The 20,521-nt window shown below is 34.9% G+C and overlaps 3 protein-coding genes across 5 annotated transcripts in view; 1 reads left to right on the top strand and 2 right to left on the bottom strand.

The window, feature by feature from the left end:
* Positions 1-20,521, bottom strand: part of clybl (citrate lyase beta like) — a 760,714-nt gene that overhangs the window by 130,453 nt on the left and 609,740 nt on the right. The gene's annotated exons all lie outside the window — the stretch shown is intronic.
* Positions 1-20,521, bottom strand: part of itgbl1 (integrin, beta-like 1) — an 81,188-nt gene that overhangs the window by 36,393 nt on the left and 24,274 nt on the right. For all 3 annotated transcript variants that reach the window (XM_087266537.1, NM_001441588.2, NM_001024072.3), the window contains 5 exon segments: positions 15,086-15,232; positions 12,427-12,549; positions 10,401-10,541; positions 2,802-2,942; positions 2,096-2,242 (listed from right to left, as the gene is read on the bottom strand). In XM_087266537.1, coding sequence (XP_087122663.1) covers positions 2,096-2,242; positions 2,802-2,942; positions 10,401-10,541; positions 12,427-12,549; positions 15,086-15,232 — 699 coding nt within the window.
* Positions 17,025-20,521, top strand: part of nalcn (sodium leak channel, non-selective) — a 192,014-nt gene continuing 188,517 nt past the window's right edge. Inside the window, exon 1 of the mRNA XM_087266408.1 lies at positions 17,025-17,255. The gene's annotated coding sequence lies outside the window, so the exon portion shown is untranslated. The remainder of the gene's footprint in view (positions 17,256-20,521) is intronic.

Raw genomic sequence — 20,521 nt, 5'->3', positions numbered from 1 at the left:
TTTTAAAATGAGATGTTAAATAAAAGTTATATTATCTACACTTCTTAGCTACTGCAGATTATAAGTGAACACAGGGATGGAAGCACAGAGAACACAGCCTCTATTAAAGCTAAATTATCACTTCACTCACTAAAACAAGACTATTATTATCGCTCTTCACTTTCTTATGCAGCGGGGAGCTATGGAAATGGAATTCTTTTGGAACAATCACGCTATTTCTGATTCATCTACTGTGGTGTTTTTTTCCTTTCTAACAAGACTCACGCAGAGACAGTATGTAGGGCCCAGCACCACTATCTGAAGCACAGTTAAGTTCGTAATAAACCTTTAAAAAGTACCATTGGAACTTCTGGTTCATAGGAGGCTGTAATTTAGAAGATTATTGCAATTAGTTTTTAAATGATAAATATGTATGGCCTGTAAGGTGCCCACCAAATGCCACTCTTTCCATTACTATTAGAGCACATTTAATTATCATTCTATCCATAATCAAGGGCAGGGTCTTTCTATAGATTTATTTCGATTCCTCATAGTAGTGAAGGTTAAAGGCATTTGATGTACATTACTTCAACTATGGCATTTTGTCAAATGTCTTAATTAGCTGATCAAATATACATGCTTATTATGACTGAATGCATACAGTCTGCAGGGTGGCTCATTTTAATATTTATATATGAAGTTTTCAATAGCAGTGTCTTGAAAATGATGTAGTATGAATAAATTAAATAATCCATCCACTGAAGGAGAAATAAATGACTCACACAGTGTTATCAAAAGCTGTTATTTGTCTTGTGTGTTCAGACATCAACCTGCATCTGTTTGAAGTGTTTGTGTTGTTACTGGGTTTAACAGTAAACTATCACTGAGACATGATTGGCCTTGTATAATTACTGCTAAAACACTGTTTTGAGTGAAACTGCAGGCTCAAAGAATGGCATAAGCAGCTGCAGCATTATTTGTCTATGCATATATTGCTTTTTTTTTTTGTAGAATATTTTTTGGGGTCCTTGGTGATTTATAAAATGCAAATCAATGGCTACTGGCACTTTTAGTTAAAAACAGTACAAAACATACAAGCAGATATACAAAACATTTCTTACACTTGCGTTTTTTACTGTGGTCTTAAGAAGTGAAATGATTATGCACATAACTAAACATTATTTACAATAAGAAAAGGTTTATTATTATACACTCACCAGCCACTTTATTAGGTATATCAGTCCAACTACTCGTCAACGCATATTTCTAATCTGCTTCTAATACTTCTAATCTAATCTGTCATAAAGCGCGAATCGTCTCAGACTGGTTTCTTGAACATGAAAATGAGTTCACTGTACTCAAATGGCCTTCCCAGTCACCAGACTTAATCCAATAGAGCACCTTTGGGATGTGGTGGAAAGGGAGATTGCATCATGGATGTGTTGCTGACAAATCTGCAGCAACTGCATGATGCTATGTCAATATGGACCAAAATCTCTAAGGAATATTTTCAGTACCTTGTTGAATCTATGCCACAAAGGATTTAGGGAGTTCTGAAAGCAAAAGGGGGTTTAAGCCGGTAAGAGTAAGGTGTACCTAATAAAGTGGCCAGTGAGTGTAGTTCTTACTGTATTCGCAGGTATTAATGTTGTTCATGTCCTGTACATGCTTTCTCTTAAATTTTCTATCAAAGAAAATACATAGCTTGAGGGTAAGTACGTTTTCCGCAAATGTACATTTTTGGATGAAATATCCCTTTAAGATTCACAACACTGCTAATTTTAGCACTGTTTTTTCCTCCTAAGCTTTGCATCGCTCCACGCCAGAGCGACTAATTGGAAGAGTTGAAAATTAGGCACTTCACCTTTAAGATGAACCTGTTTAATTCAAAACAATCCATTAAGACTGACACACTAATTGACAGCGCAGCTAATTTTAGCATTGTTCTCTCCACTTTGCGTCACGTCACGCCAGAGCGACTAATCGGGAGTGCCGAAAACGACACACTTCACCTTTAAGAGTCCTCTGGCCTACCACATGAGCCTCAAATGCGACACCTCAGATCTGTGAAACGCTGTGGTTGGAACCAACTGATGAATAGACACTACTTAATTACCTCTGCCAAAGCAGGGCAGGCTGGAGGTTCCCCGACACCTCTTCTGACTGGCTTCCACAGACAGCGAACAGGAGAGGGGATGATCGCATTTCCTTCCAGCCCAGCCTTCCTTGCAGTCGCACCTGCCACAGTTACACTGGCCGTGACCTTCAAACAGACACATAGCAGGATTTAGAGTCCTCTAATGGATGAAAGATCTGCCCGAAGCTGCCCTAAATACAGCCAAAGATTACACATCGGTGGTGTCTATGTGCCTGTTTAGGGAGTTAAAGGGCACCGTAGGTCTGGCTGACCATGAATGCCAAAATTGGTTTGTGTAAGCAGTCCTCTGAGGTACATATGGCTAAAGAGTTATTCCTCAGCATTAAAACCAGATGTCGAAATGTTTCTGAACCGCATCTGTTGTTCTTCAGCTCTTGATAATCCACATGCTTTTGTTTATGCAAGATCATGTATTGCTAGAGCAAACGGATATCGAACAGTTTCACCCTGCCTTCTTTTTCGCTGCTAGATTTTGGAATGTGAACCATTTCCTTTTGAGGAAGTTGGGTGAAGCCAAACCTGACCATTTCTAACTCGTTTCTTGAGGCCACTGAGGGGAAAAACACTGGCAGAGTGATATTTTAGATACTGATTTAATATATACAACACAAATGTGATAATAGAATGAGAAGTTTGACAGAAATGCTTCAACTAGTTCCTTCACCTGAACAGAAATCATCTGAGTATCTGTCGTACATGGCATGGCAACTTCTCTCATCACACTCGCAGGTTTCTCCATGAATGTCGCCCCAGTCTCCTGAGGGATCCACATCATAGCAGGTGCACTCGCCACATACACATGTGCCTACAGAGACAGGGTGAAAAGTTTTAGGAAACTATGGTAAAAAAAATCATCAAACTATTCACATTGTCAGGTTTGGGTCATGTCAGGTAAGATTCTATCCAAACTTACCAAACGTAAAATTAGAATCCGGATTTCTGATTGAATGGCCAATTAGTTCAATGAAAAGGAAGTCAAAAACGTGAAGTCTTACAAAATACTTAAAGATTATTTAAAATCCTTACAAATCCATAACTTTACAATTAGGGTTGCAATGTATGAGCAATAGAACATAAGTAGCAGTGCATATCGGCACTGGCGGGAGGCATACCTTGCCTTAGTGTCCCACCAGTGATGATATACAGCCATATCGCACTACTACGAGTGTGTTATTGTGTTTATACAACAGTTCGACAGCATAATCGTGTATATAAAAAGAAAATCAAACATGTCTCAAAATTCTTTTATATGAGGAAATACTTTCTTCCGCCAGTCATTCACATCTACAGCTGATGTCAGAGAATCTGTTACTAATTCACAAACATCACTTTAGAGCGAGTATTTGAATGATTCTCTCGGGTAATGTCTAAAGTGAAGACAAAACAGGTGATTTTGCTGACATTTTAAGATTATGAGGCTAAACGATTTGAAATGTCATCAGTTTGGAGACATTTCCCAGTATTTCTCTGTTACAATCGGGATATCACAATAAACCCAAAGCGCAATGCAAACACTACCAGATTACTCTTGTGTTTGAGTTACTCACTAATTTAATAATGAATTGAGCAGCTGTAGTTTAAAAATACACCAATTTTTTTCCCATGAGGGCTTTTTATGCTGTCTCTGTCACCGTCTTGTGGATGGACAACGTAAACCATCTTTGCTTTGTATAGTATGACAGGCTGATGGGTGCCGATGCGCTGTATCTCAGAAATTATAACAGTTTAAAATAGGCACTATCCTTATACATAAACTAAAGGTTTGGGTCATGTCAGGTAAGTTTCTATCCAAACTCAAAAATATTTGCAAATAAAGCATTATCACATCCCATGTGAATGTGACTTTGCTTTGAGCAAGATGATATATGCAACTAAAAAAATAATCATAAGCAGGAAAACCCTTACTTCCACGGTAAAAATTAATTGACTTGCTCTTCTTGGGTTTGGGGGGGGGGGGGGGGTCTGATATATATTCTGTTACACAACAGTTTTAGGAGATGATTAGAGAAAATGATTTTAGTGATTGACTTTTGCTCAGAGGTTTGCAGATTTCTAAACCAACATTTGATTGAGTGCAATGAGGTCGACCCACTGGTTAGTTCAGTCAGCCAATCACAACATCTGTTCAGGCAAAACTACATGACTTTTTGTATGTGCATCATAGTATTGTTTTTCGTAAATATGTTTCCACTGTAGTTTATGCACATATCAGATTACACTTTATAAAAAAAGCATATACATCTTTATGCACGTTTTTAAAATGTATATGCATGCATCATTTTAAGTAACATTTTTCAAGCAATATTCTAAAAGCTGCACATAAAAATATGTGGATAGAAACAGTAATTCTTACAGATTTTTTGTTGTGTTTTTATTTTGTTTTTAAGAGGAAAGACTGCAGCACATATTTACATATTCATCTAAAAGTCACTCTCAGAAGTCTGGACGCAACCTGGATCAGTAAATAACCACAAAAGTATTTCCCTCTTTTACCTTCTATCCAAAGAATGAAAAACTATTTTGTTGTGAATATATTGGTAGTACACTGAATCCCATTTAGTTTCTTGTAGTCATTTATTAAGCCGGCAGCTAGCTCTCTGTAACTCTCACATAGTTTCCCACAGAAGCTATGCAGGGCTACACCCAGTCAATACCTGGATGGGAGTAAACATGGAAAAGCTATGTTGCTGCTGAAAGTGGTGTTAGTAAGGCCAGCAGGGTGCGCTCGGCTGTGTGGGCCCTAATGCCCCAGTTTATTGATGGGGACTCTATACTCTATACTCTTTCTTATGAGATGTTAAATCGAGGTCCCTACTCTCTGTGGTTGTTAAAAATCCCAGAATGCTCTTCGAAAAAGAGTAACCAGAAGAGCATCCTGGCCGATTCTGCCCACTGGCCTCTGATCATCATGGCCCCCTAACCATCCCCATATCATAATTGGCTTCAATTATGGCTTCATCACTCTTTCTCCTCTCCACCAATCAGTTGGTGTGTACGGTCTGGCACAATATGACTGCTGTAGTATAATCCAGGTGGATGCTGCACACTGGTGTTGGATGAGGAGATTCCCCAAAAAATTGGCAAAGTGCTTTGAGTGCCTAGAAAAGCGATATATAAATATAAGGACTTATTATTATTATTATTATTATTATTATTATTATTATTATTTGCAGGCTGCAGTAAACGTAATGACCACGGTGACAATAGCAAAATTTTTGAATTTCAGACTGTTAATTCAGTTTTGAACATTGTAAAAACACTCTTTTGAAAGACAAAGTGTATATGTAGATAAAGAAAATCTATATTAAATGATATGAAATTTCTTTAGTACGTTCTACATTTTTAGTTTTAGGGATTTGAGAAGTCTCAAAGCCATTTTCTGATTGTTGAAATATGAGTTCAGACTGTTTTGTCTGTGTGAGGAGGATTAGGGCTCGCTGAAACAGTTAGCTGCACAGCACTATAATTGAAGTGATGCTGAAAAGGAAAGCCAAATTTCTCCTGGGGACCAAATCCTCCAGAGCCCAGCTGACAATAAAGGGGCCGTGCATGGCAAGGATTGATGAGGATGCTTACTCCAAGTTCCAGCTAATCTATTGCTGGGGCGACAGTCATGGCAACAGAGCTGCAGGAAACACCTCCACTCTGATGAAGCCGAGCCAGACCAGTCGCAGCAGCTCTGGAAATCCTGTTTTCTTTTATCTGGGTGTTGAAAGCACACTGGGAGCTGAGCCTTCTGGCGTCCTGAAAACAGGGGCCGCGACTGCTGCCACTGCCACCATTTGCAGTTCTGTCAAAGAGTTGTCCTCTGGTGAATATAGACATACTGTGCATGAACAGGATGAGCTGCAATTTTACAGTTGTGCATGTAAGAGTATATTGTTGCTTACTGTACATCCCTAAGAAGTAAAGCATATACAATAGTAGCCCACTCCTCCACATACAATATATCATCAGAGTGACTTGCATAGACTTGATTGGGACTCATTTCACAGACGGTTTCATTCCAATGCACTACTTTTACATTGTCTTCTTATGTAAACAAGTGCTTGGTGGATGTTCATGACTGTTTTGTTCGAGTCTAGTGTCTTTTGATGTGCCTCACACATGAGTGGCCCATTTTAAAGATGGTGTGTCAAGTTAAATGAATTTCAACTTTTATACTCAGCGCTGGTCATTAATGTCAGTTTCAAAGCAGTGGACCAATCAGATGAAACCATTGGCAGGGCAAAGCATACTGAGCTTGTTTACAGTAGCAAGTTAGCATGACAATTGTTAAAATGGCAGAGGAGGTGCTTCCTAAAAAAAAACATTCCTAAATGCTGCGTCTTGTGTTTTTAGAAGCAAAGAAATGTTCTGAGTGAATGGCCCATTAGAGTTTAATGAGACAGAAATCCAAATCTGTCTTATAAGTGCTTATAGATGATTCAAAAACCTTACAAATTTATAACTCTACAATTAGGGATGCGATATACGTTGATAAAAAATTGGTTAGCAGCTGAGCATACAGTATATAAGATTGTAGTGGCGCCAAAGTATTTATTTATTAATTCATTCTTTCATTTATTTTCTTTTCGGCTTAGTACCTTGATTAATTTGGAGTCGCCACAGCAGAATGAACCGCCAACTTATCCAGCATATGCTTTTTAAGCAGCGGATGCCCTTCCAACTGCAACCCATCCCTGGGAAACACCCATACATTCATTCACACACATGGGCAATTTTAATTTACCCAATTCACCTGAATCGCATGTCTTTGGGTTTGTTTGGGAAACCGGAGCACCCGGAGAAAACCCACACAGAGAGAACATGCAAACTCCACACAGAAATGCCAACTGACCCAGCCAAGGCTCGAAGTATGAGAAGGAGCGTTATCCTGCTAAAAAATTTGCCATCTCCTGTGGTTTGTAATGTAATGGGCAGCACAAATGTCTTGATACCTCAGGCTGTTGATGTTGCCATCCACTCTGCAGATATCTTACACATCCCCATAACGAACGTAACCCTAAATCATGATTTTTTCTGTGAGAATCTTGGGTCCATGCAGGTCATTATGTCTTCTACAGCATTTGCGATGGTTGGGAATCCGGTTAACAGATGATTCATCAGAAAAATCTGCCTTCTCCCACTTTTTCAAATGATAAAAAGTCAAGGTATTATTTGTTGCTCTTACAACTGGGATCAACGACAAGGCTTTTGTCAGGTAGTGTAGGCCTTTGTCCTTTTTCTCTCTGTACTTTACTGTTGCTGTATATAAAGTAACCACTCTCTGTTAGCCACTGTTAGTCTGCCTATTTGTGCCATTTGACCCTCATTCAAAAAGGTGTTAAACTGTGATTAACTATCGAAACCTTTTCCAGGCCTCCCATCCCATACTTTCCAGAAGCACATTTAATACCCTCTGCCAATATGACTTGTGCACATGGGGTCCTAAAAAGAGGAATTCATGAGTCTGGTTTTAAAATTACCTATCATTACTTGTTTTTATACCCAAGCACTTTTTTTTTTGCTTTATTTAAACTTTTTTCCCCATAAAAAGGTTATTAAGTGCATAACTTTGCATGTTTGTATTTGAAAGTGAAGGGCAAGCTATTTCATGGATTGAGAGCTTGACTGACTAAAAGAGCCTGTCATTTCACACAATAGCAGCGATCCACTGAGACCTGCCATTCACAGGGCAGAACGTATAATTGAAGGGTATAAACAGAATAGAAAATACAGAAAATGAGGATGGATGACTTAAAAGTGTCCAAAATAATAGTCTTTCACCATGTGTGCTGGAAGTAACAAATGCACTTTAGTGTACATCCATACCCTTATTTCTGTTAGAAGCTGAGGGATTTCTCCTCAAACAGAACACATTACTGATAATAAAACACATACAGTGATCATCATATATCAGTACACCCCTCACAAATCGCTCATTTCAATTAATATTTTCTGTAGGAAGCTTCACAGTATTATATTTGCATATATACATTAGATTGGTCAGTACTGAAGCCAAATCTGGAGATAATCAAACAAAATAATTTTTGATAACGGTCCAAAATTAGTACAAATTTATATGTTAGGGAAATGTTTTTATAAAAAATGTAAAAAGAGCAAAAATCAAGAGAAAAAAAATTGGTAAAATGTTGTAGGTTGTAAACTTTGTTGCAATATTTTGCATGAAGTGAAATGTATTATATTTCTATTTCTAAAGATGTTCAATGACTAAAATATTTTTTCAGTAAATTTATCCATTTCATAAATTTGCTTGTTAAAATGCACCTAAATATATGACCGGTATTCACTGAAAAATTTATACAAATGTTCATTTCTGAAATGAAGTGTACTCAGTTATGCTGAGCACTCATGTGGTCAAATGTACGCATAACATTGCCTTACTGTATGTACAGGCTATGAAGAATCGTTTATATTCTGCTGGAAAGTGTATTCGCCTGTAAAATGTTGTTGTTTTTTAAACAAATGCAAGTGCCCATCTTTCGATGCAGAAAACCAGTGTGCTTGCCTTTGGTGAGTGGATAGGGTTTGTGATGAGTGGATACAGTTTCTTAGAAACTGAGGGGTTTCCTCTCAAACAGAACACTTTGCTGATAGTAAAATGCATATGCACTGAAACAAATGACTTCTGTAGACTTTCTAATTTAAAATGAGTCAACTCTTTAGTTTTTTTGGGATGACTTAATTCTTTTTTATTTTCAATCCACTTAAATTTGCAAAAACTAAAGTTACAGGCTATTAACTTAGACAATTTGTAATGGAACAACATAAAGAATTGGTGTAGAACCCAACATTTATGACAGTGTGTATAGTCAAATGTATGGATAACAGTGCCTTATGTGCAGGCTATGAAGAATTATTTGTGTTCTACTGGAAAGTGTATCCGCCTGTAAAATGGTGTTTTTTAGTTTTGTTTTTTGTTTTTAACAAATGCAAGTGCCCTTCTTTTGATTCAGAAAACCAGCGTGCTTGCCTTTGTTAAGTGGATATGGGTTGCAATGAGTGGATACAGTTTGTTAGAAAATAAAGGGTTTCCCCTCAAACAGAACACATAATAAAATGCATATGCACTAAAAAATGACTTCTGCAGCTTGTTCAAACTACTAATTTAAAATGAGTCAATTCTTAAGTTTTTTGAGAAGACTTAATTTTTTTTCAAGTCACTTAAATTTGTAAAAACTATTAAGTTAACTTAAGCAATTTGTGTTGGAACAATATGAAGAAATGGTGTGGAACCCAGCATGACAGTATGTAGTCAAATGTATGGATAACTGTGCCTTATGTACAGGCTATAAATAATAATTTGTATTCTTCGCCTGTATAATGCTGTTGTTTTTGAAAACAAATGCGAGTGCCCTTCTTTTGATGCAGAGAACCAGTGTGCTTGCTTTAGTTAGCGGATAGGGTTTGCAATAAGTGGACACAGTTTGTTGTAAACAGTGGATTTCCCCTTAAACAGAACACATTGCTGATAATAAAATGCAGATGCACTAAAAAAAATACTTCTGCAGCTTGTTCAAACTACTAATTTAAAATTAGCTGAAACAACATAATTCTTAATTTTTTTGGGATGACAACTTTTAATGTTCAATTTACTTAATTTTGTAAAAACTATTATGTTAGCATTCAATTTGTGTTGTGACAACATGAAAGAATTGTGTGGTATGTAGCATTTATGACAGTAAAATGTATGGACAACTGTGCCTTTAGGCTTTAAAGGATTGTATGTATTCTACTGGTAAGTGTATCCGCCTGTAAAATGCTGTTGTTTTTCAAAACAAATGCGAGTGCCCTTCGTTTGATGCCGAAAATCAGCATGGTTGCCTTTGATGAGTGGATACGGTTTGCGGGCAGATTACTTAACCACAGACAGTGGTTCAGATGTGAGGTTGAGTTTATACTGTGTACCACTTCAACCTTTTGCTGTAATCAATTACAGAGAAGCTCCCAGGAGGTTCAGCAGCAATATGAGAGCCAAAGCTTTTTTGGCAGCCTGATGTATCTTAATGGAGAATGCATTGTCCCACTCTCATTTGTGCTTGTCAGGTGAAATTACTTATGCCGTATACAGCTGATATGGGACAATTAGACTCATTCCGCTGCGGATTCTCAGCGGAAAGCCCCTGAAATGAAACTCTAATTTCATTCTGAAACCCCTACAGTAGCGTTAGGGATATCCCAGGTTTATCTAGTATTAGTCAAAGCTGATGGGGAATATCGTTTATGTCAGTGTCAGGTAAGTGTGTGCATATAGACAAACCTCGGTTGCTGCAGATCTTGCCATCTGGAGATGTGCATCTCCGCTTACTCTCCCATGGGCTGATGGCACACTGGAATTCACATTTATCTCCATGCCAACCAGCAGAGCAGTAACAGTTTCCACAGTAACACTTTCCATGGCCTGCAACCATGAACACAGGGAGAGCGAAGAGAGACATTCAGCTGCAGAGTTTTCAGATTTGATGAAACAGCATCATTACAGAGAACACATGTATACCGATTGTGGATTTAAGGGTGTCATTGAAATTTAAAGAGTGTATTTGACAGTGCTATTGGTAATCATATGCTTATCTAAAATTTCACCTAAATTATTATTTGTTGTGTTTGGCACAGTTTGATTGACAGGTGAACTGACCGGTCATAGTGCTGACATTATGGGCACCCCATTCTGTCCACAATTTAATAGATAAACAAACCAAACCATTTAGTGGAGTTCGATTAGCATCAAAGCTAATCGACTTGCATTTGACAAATTGTGAAAATGTGCTCATAAGGGTGCAGACAGCAAATATCCAGACAGGCTGGGGAATTTCTTGAAGACAGAGATGGCAGAAAATGCACACTGTTTGTTTTTTATATTTAGCAAAAGCATATGTTGTTATTGTGAACACACAAATTAACTGATGTCTTACTCAGAACTAACATGGGAAAGTTATAAATAAATAAATATTTAAAGTTCTTTTAAGTCGCAGGGATGTTTGTTGATCTTACTTAACATGTGATTTGATGGCTGCTTTTGAATCTAGACAGCTCTGAATGTGTTGATCATTGTTGACGTCTTGGGAATCAGGTGTTGCTAACCTCAGGTGATATGGTAGTTCAGCTGTACCCTGTCACTTTCACTTGTATCATTCAGTGCATTTTCTTCTTCTATCAAAAATCAATTTAGAATTTCCCCATGTGTACAAAATAATGCTTTGTTCAACATGGACGATAGCCGGGGCGTCGCTAGACCCTTATTACTCAGGCAGTTACAGGTTACTTTAAATGTATAGTGTATTAAGTAGTTGATTGAAGAGCTTTATGTAGAGCTTAGTGCCTGGCAAAACCCCTGGCTGTTAGTAACATAGTGTTGAACATACAGCATACTATAGCAAAGGAGTTTTCTAAAATCTGCTCAGTTAAATCTAATTAAGTTTCTTGTGATAACTAGGAATAAACAGCTTGATTTGGATGTTTTTCCCCCAATGCCTTTATGATTGTTTTTAGTGACATAATATTAAATACATTTTGAAAGGAGGAACACAAATCACTCAGATTTGAATGAATATTTTTATTTATGTTTCAGCAAAGTTCTTATTATTAATTAAGTATCATTTAGTATTTTATGGTCACTAAAATTCTCCCTAAAATATTTCTTTTTTTGTTGTTGTTGTTGTTGGCCGAAACTTGACATATTGGCTGGATTTGTGTTTGTTAGTCCAAACCCCCCATTTAACATTTGTAAAGTATATTTTTACTGTCTTAATATAATATAATATAATATAATATAATATAATATAATATAATATAATATAATATAATATAATATAATATAATATAATATAATATAATATAATATAATATGTTGTCTTAAATTATCCAAATACCAAGTTACAATATTACTACAGCTTACATTTATTTGTAACTATTTATGATTAAATTATTGCTTATAGAATAATGGTGTTTTTGACAAAATTGGACATTATTTTTCTTACCACATTACTTTATTAACAAGCTCTGACAACAGCAGTATGACATCCTTTATATCTCAGATCACACAAAAAATATATACCAGATTTATTTCATGGGCTGGCCAATTAATGTGCATGCAAAAAGAAATACTAATTTAAAATGTGTGTAACTTTCACCGCTACAGCCACCATATAGCAAAAATGAGAAAAAAAACTATTTCGATGGCAATCTTATGTAATATTTATGTAAATACAAAATAATTTTTTTTTATAAAAAATACATACAGTACGTGTCCAGACAGTTTGAGGGAGCTCTGTCGTTTAAAGTCTTACCTCCACACACTTCTCCAGAGTCTTCATCCAAACACTCGCTGTCATCACACTCGCAGTAGCGTCCGCTGATCAGGCTTTTCCCATCGGGATTGTGGCACATGCAGCTGCCGCAGTGACAGGTGCCTGTCGGCCACAACCATCAGTGTCAAAATACAGCCACACTGCTCTATATGGCAGCACACGGCAAACACATACACTTTATGAAGAGACACACACTCTCACAAATACACCTGACGCTGTAAAACTGCATACTTTTCAGAATTTAACTAAGAATTAATTAAGCATTGATTCTCTTATTAACTTTAAATAAAGAAGCAAAGTGCATGCATATGGTAGAATAAAAATATTCACATTTAGTCATTTTACAAATGAATTGATGAATGAAATAATGAACATTTAAACATAACCTCCCCCACAATTATTCAATAAAGCACAAAAAATGCAACAGTTTAACTACAAAAATGTGACACAATAATAAAAATTGTAACATTTTACACTAATTTTGCTAACATTGGGTAACTTCAGGGGTTAATATGATCTGTCAAAGTATTTCTAAAGCATGCATTGTTAATGTTTGAAATATGTTATAAATCATATACAAAAAATCTCATGAGCTAACATGAAATAACTATAAAAAATGAAATTTTTATTAACTAAAAAATATCTTGTTATTAGGTTTTGTTAAAGCATTAACTCATTCGATTTATTATAAATTTAAATTCTGATTTCTGCATATACATTTTTTTTAAACTTTATTTGCCAGAATAATTCCAGAATATAGTAAATATAAAGATATTTACTGTTTAAACTTGTATTTTACAAAATAATCAAATCAAATAATTTCAGCTGGTTTAGCAGGGAATTGTGGCAATGTCAGTTTACAGTCTTTTCCTCGAAAAGTTCCATGAAATGGTTATTTCTTCTTTGAACTTATTAAAAATGTGGTGTTAACCAGTTAACATTTTCTCTAGCATCTAAAATATATAATTCTGAAATTGTGACTTTCCAGAAATCATGATACACAGCATTTTCATTGCCCTACTGACACTGACATATGTGAGACATACCAGACGTATCTGTAAAGCAGCTGGAGCCCTGCTAACAACATACAGACAGACACAACACACAAGAGTTCAGGCCAGTGTTAAGGTTAAGTACAGGCTCTGGGGTCAAGGTGTGAAATACAAGCAGCCTGTTATTTTTTAGGCCACCCAGAAGGAATGTTTAGACAACTGCACACCAGTGCCCTTCACTGTTATCAGCACCCTTAGTAAATATCAGCAAAAAGGCTGCAGAAAAAATGTCTTTATTGTTTATCCTTTCGATCTAAGATTTTTAAGAAAAGTAAACAATAATTAACTGAATGATGTTTGAGTTTGTTGTTGAATGAGAGAAAATGCTTCTTAAAAATCTTTCAATCAATTTGTAGGTGATGTTGAATTTTATTTTGGAGACTTCCTGATCCTTAGACCCAACTTATTATTATTAATAGTAATTGTATTATGGCTTAGAATATGGATTTATAGCAATTGGTCTCCTATAACAATATAAAACCATTCACTAATTTGACACAACAAAATCTCTACTAATGAGTCCTTTCTTGTAATAACATAACAGTGTTTTAACATAATAGACTGCATCTTTATAAATATAATTGTGACCAACAATGCTTCAAATCAGTGTAGAATTACATATGAACATGTACATTAAAATGACATTTATCACTATTAAGTATTGATTTGATTTAATTTATTTATTTTCTAACAAAAATATCATACAGTACATAAAATATCATTGACAAAAATTTATTTCAACATGGTTGAAAATGGAGTTGGATGAAGCACAAGCTTATTATTTTCCCACCCCATTACCACATACTTCATTTGTCTATTACCTTTTTACTTATTTCTTCTTTTACCTATCTCTTCTTTTTACTTGAGGCATATTTTATCCTTTTGGCATCTTTGACATATATGTTTGAATCCATTTGTACCTTTACATTTTGTAACATAGACTCAAAGAAAAAAATAAATAAATAAAATACATAGTACTACAAAAAGCCATTTTCAGCCTTTTTCATTTTATCCTTTTTCAATCACCTTCACATTTCAATAACACAGTGTAACTGTAGATATAACTGTCATTGTAATGTTATGTTGTATCTCTTTATACTGTATATGATACATTTATATGATTGTTATGCTTCATTATAAATAATTAGAAATAAAAGTATAATACATTGTGAGCATGGGCTTCATAGAAAGTGATGCTGAAATTTATGTTATTGCCTTAATGGTTAATATGCACCATGAAAAATGATATGACAAAAAGCCATGGAAACATGTTTTTATATTACTTTAACCAATAATCAGTTAATCAGATTTCAACTGACTTTGTTTAGTTTTACAAAGTTTAACCTAACATTTTATTCAGTGTAATTGATGTCAGTTCAGATGACTATAAAAGTTCCTTTGGTTGTCAGCAATAATGTTTTACAGTGTGGCCAATTTTGTTGTTTTGTTTTATTTTCTTACAACCACGTCCTAATTTGTGAAGCTCAAGACCATTTTTATATTTACGGGTGCAATTATTTGTGCAGAGCTCTGTATACTGTATGCCTTTCTCAACACTATAAGTCTCTGGGTGATGTGTATCTTACCTGCATTGGAGCAAACTACACCCTGAGCATTGCGGCAGAGGTCTTTGCTGGTTTTGCTGGAGAGCGAACACTCCTCCTCGTACTGACAGGATTCACCAAACCAGTTTTCATCACAGAAACACTTGCCACAGTTGCATATCCCATGATCTGCAGTGGAAACACAAACAGGATTGATTGAGATATTGATTGTTTTGAGTAACATGCGGTCATGGAACAGACCCATGATGTAAAGGTAAATGGGTTGATAAGGAATGACAGGGGCCAAAGAGCTAACTATGAGATAGATTTTGCGATTAGTAGCACATTTGAGAGGTGTTTGGAGAGAGGTGAAGGACAGGGTGACATCAATGCTTAGTAGTGAGAGGAGTTTCACACATGTGGTGAAAGATGTTATTTCCTTCTGATTAAAAAAAAAAATAGCTTACTATTTATGAAAAATTGTTCCCCATGATCTATTAGAAATGTATGAACACTGTTTAATCATATCACACATTAATTCTAATCCTTTACAAAATCATGATGTTCACTATACGGTCTCTGGACTTGCTGCATCATAGACACCAGTATTTAAATTACTGAATTTGTAAAAGATGAATTGTTGTCTGACCATATGAGGTTAGACATCGATAAACATTATAATCATGATTTCCAAAAACATTACAGCACACAATGAATGTACAGTATAAGGGCCATTTGTATTTCACTTGCTTTAGCATATACTAACTGGAGCATTTGGACCCATTTTTGTTTACACATATTAACCATGCTGAATGATGAACAAGCATAATCATTTTAATGGTAAAAAACTTATTCAATTGGTTTATTAACTTTTAAAAGGGTGGAAAAAATGTTTTCACAATAAAATGAAGAAAACACACTCTTTCTGTCTTAATACACCAGACACTTTGTTAAAAATACTTCTGTTATATGTTTGTTAATATAACTCCTATTTTATTAACATTTAAAATCTCTTGTTCAAATACATTTTGAACAGCAGCTATGCTAATTTTCTTTTGTTTTCTATTTCCGCCTGGTGATGCCTGTACCAATGCCTCTAGTCTAGAGATTGTGCAGAACCACTTGATGGGATCCAGGACCTGGGAAAAGATGATACCAACGTGATGCCAACCATCAAGGACTTCAAGGACATCACATACACTTAAATACACAAACACACCTCACTGAACATTTACACATAGACACCATACATATTCTATATAACTGCAGGTAACTTGTGTTTATATATAATAATGTTACCTGTTAAAAGCTATTAGTTACTAGTAAATTAGTTAAAGTTATTTGTAACCAATGAAGTTATGGTCAGGCAGATTCAGTTATAAAATGCCAACATGAATAATATATGATAAATATATAAACATAAGTACAATAAAAAAGTAATATACCAAAGGTCTAAAACAGAAAGTCAGGTCAAATGAGTATTTCTAATAAAAAACTTATGTCATGAATCTAGTCAAATTGTGAAGATGCAAATAAATAAATAAAAATATAAAAAAATTAAATAAAAAAATCAAAGGTCATGTTAAAAGCTTAAGCTAATTAGGTCAGGCCTATTTAGATCTAATTGTTTGAAATGTACTGTAAACCTAAACAACTGCTTATGAAAAAAAGCATTTACTATTCCATATATTAGACGAATAATATACTAAACTTAAAGTTGGGAATGAAAACGTTTTTGTTTATATTTTGGTGGATGAAAAAATCCTCAGGATTAAATTTCAACCTACAGGCTGATATTAATTTTTAGCGAGCTATATATTTGTAATGAAAACAAATTATTTTGATTTTACTGTCATGTATACAAAGATTTATTTAATAATTAAATAATTTTGCATTTAAAAACTTACACCCATAGGATTCCATCGCAGACGCCATCTTGTGGTCAGACGCAGAGTTCTTGCCACGCAAACTTTCAAAGTGCATTGTGGGTATGTCTACCCGTTTAGGAAAGGTATAGTTCGCAAAAATAGACAAGTCTGTCATCGCTTTCTCATCCTTGCATCAAACCTCTAACACAAAGTTATAAGTCTACTGAAGAATGTTGGAAACATGATGAGCTACTAAATTCTTCACATTGTGACCGTCTAGGACTGGAGCTAAATAGCTGTGGCTTTTGTGGATCCATGAAGTTCAGCAGAAGCCCAAAATAAAGGTATGTTTCACTTTAATGCTTCTCACACTTTGCAGAGAGGCACAAATGTTTTTGATAAACTTCGATACCATGTAATAATCAAAAAGTCTGTTCTTCAGTCTCCAAGCTTCGGTGTACTGTATGCAGTGGCCTACTCAACAATAACAAATACAATATAGAGCAGTTTTCACCCAAAAGCTTGCTCTTGAAAAAAATGTAAGCTGTTCTACTTATTACAAATGCTAAAATAACAGTCTACCTCAAGTCTTCCTCCCTTACATTCTGCATGCAACAGTAACTGTTATACTAGACAAGAAAAAAAATTCTATTTCAGTTATGATTGCCTATCATTATTCTTGACTCTGTGGATGAAAATGGATGTGCACACACACATGCGTACAGACAAAAAAGAAAAACACTGACAAATTATGCTACAAATATATCCTGTTATTGTAAATGCAGCTCTTTAGCCACATCCTGAAGTGTCATCCTCAATCACTCGCTGCACTAATCCATCATGTAAATTTGATGTCGTCTTCAAGGGCTATCCATCAGTCCTTAACAATAGCCTTGTTCTGCTCCTGTACTCATTACCAGAGAATCTTGGCTGCTTGTCACAAACATTCAGTGTTTTATAGCCAATCTGGAGGGAAAGGCAAGATTTATGCTAATACCAAATGGAGGATACATCTATCTTGCGTCCTATAGATTAAAAGCAAATTGGTATTGGAAATTTTAAGATATGAGACGAACGCTGAATAACATTTTTTTGGGCTACGATTTGACAGTTTAAAAAGGCATTTCTCATTACTGAACCATGCAGGCAAGATATTTGCAGTGGGACAACAAATTCTTCTTCAGTGTGAATGGTTTCAGAATATAGAATACCTTTTATTCAATGTGCCGGGGGGATTCTTGCTGGTTTTGAAGCCATTTCAAAGTGGAATATAACACTGACAATGTTTTAATAATTAGAATCACGAATTACAGCATTTCTAAAATATAGATCAGGGGTTCCCAAACCAAATATCATTGAGAGCCGTGGGCCCAAGATAAATATGCCAAACTATTTTACATTAAAGTTGCCATGGGTAATTTCCCTAATTTATTTAGTAATAGTTAAAAATAAATAGAAAACATTGCTTTGAATTGTATTAACTAATGCAGTATAACTTTTTGATAATAACTTATTGCAATGAAGACATAAACAATCACATTTATAACAGCTTGGAGTTTAATGCTGAAACACTAGTCAAGCAGAGTCTCCCATTGCCTTGATTTGCTCAGCAAAGTCTTTGCATTGTTCTCTGTCTGTCAGGTGACAGTATTTTAAAATAAATTACAGCATTTGAATCAAAACATTTAATTGCAGCAAACTTTTTTGTAGCTTAACAATAAAACAAACAAATAAACAATTACATTACATTCCATTTGAAATGACAATCTCTAAACCATCCCCATCATTCCCCCTCTCTTCTCAGATGGGATGGCGGGCCAAATCAAAGGTTATATGGGCCACCTTAGTTGCCCTAGACTGGTCATCTCTGATATAGACACAATATCATTTCTACTTCTTAGTTCTTCACCTTCCTACCAATCTTCTGTTTCACATGTTCAAGTGAAGGGGTAGGGGTGTTTCGATTTTTTTTTTTTTTTTTTTTTTTTGGTTGTTGTTGGTGTAGGGGTAGGGGTAGGGGAAGTGCCACATAGCCCTTCAAATTAAGAATTTTTTTAGAACTACACTACAATAAATAAAGAAGTGGTGTATGAGAGATGGCAATGAATACACCAGCTACAGTGATCACACAGCTTCCCAAGCGAGCATGGAGATACAAATGTAAAATAAAAATGCCATTAATTACGACAATTTATGGTTTTAGCATTGATATTGCACTGAACATTTACACATAGACACCATACATATTCTATATAACTGCAGGTTAACTGTGTTTATATATATGTTACCTGTTAAAAGCTATTAGTTACTAGTTAATTAGTTAAAGTTATTTGTAACCAATGAAGTTATTGTAACCAATAACTTTAACTTTTATGAATTTAAAAGTAATGTGCACCTGTAAAGCTGCTTTGAAACAATAATTATTTTGAAAAGTGCTATACAAATAAACTTGAAAAGAAGAGAAAGAAAATTTAGGTCAGGCAAAGTCAGTTATAAAATGCCAACATGAATAATATATGACAAATATGTATACAAACATAAGTACAATAAAAAAGTAATATACCAAAGGTTTAAAAGAGAAAGTCAGGTCAAAGGAGTATTTCTAATAAAAACTTATGTCATGAATCTAGTCAAATTGTGAAGATGCAAATAAATAAATTAAAATAAAAAAAAATTAAATAAAAAAATCAAAGGTCATGTATATTAAAAGCTTAGGTCAGGCCAATTTAGACCTAATTGTTTGAAATGTACTGTAAACCTAAACAACTGCTTATGAAAAAAAGCATTTACTATTCCATATATTAGACGAATAATATATTAAACTTAAAGTTGGGAATGAAAACGTTTTTGTTTATATTTTGGTGGTTGAAAAAATCCTCAGGATTAAATTTCAACTTTTCAGGCTGATATTAATTTTTAGCGAGCTATATATTTGTAATGAAAACAAATTATTTTGCCACATAGCCCTTCAAATTAAGATTTTTTTAGAACTACACTACAATAAATAAAGAAGTGGTGTGTGAGAGATGGCAATGAATACACCAGCTACAGTGACCACACAGCTTCCCAAGCGAGCATGGAGATACAAATGTAAAATAAAAATGCCATTAATTACAACAATATATGGTTTTAGCATTGATATTGCAATGTGCGTATCTGCAATAGTCACATCGCAGGATCTGCAATGTTGAATCAAAATTATACCAGGGAATCTGTCTTAAAAGTCTTACATTTCAAAAACACAATTTTAATTTAAACTTTTACATTCACTGAAATATTGTCTTGTAGTAGGTCTTAAATCATTTTAAACGGGTCTTAATTGTCCTTTGTAAAGCTACCCAATCAATCCGAAACGCATCCAATCGGCAACAACGCATCTCAATAAAACACATGCACTTTTAGCAAAACTACTCTTGACTAATATTATAACTGTAGTCTGTTGTGAAAACATTTAGTTTTTGAAGAGTTTTGTTTTAAGTTATGTTAAGTTATAAACAAAAAATTATGCATGCATGCAACTAAAGTATGCTTGTTTTGACACATTTAAAATTTGTGACAGAAATTACTAATACAGTTTTTTTTCTGCTTGGCCATTAAAAAATATTTAGCA

The sequence above is a fragment of the Danio rerio genome, chromosome 9, assembly GCF_052040795.2.
Source record: "Danio rerio strain M-AB ecotype USA chromosome 9, GRCz13ab, whole genome shotgun sequence".
Taxonomy (NCBI): Eukaryota; Metazoa; Chordata; class Actinopteri; order Cypriniformes; family Danionidae; genus Danio; species Danio rerio.
Note: the sequence above shows the minus strand (reverse complement) of the source record. Positions and strands in the feature narration are given on the sequence as shown.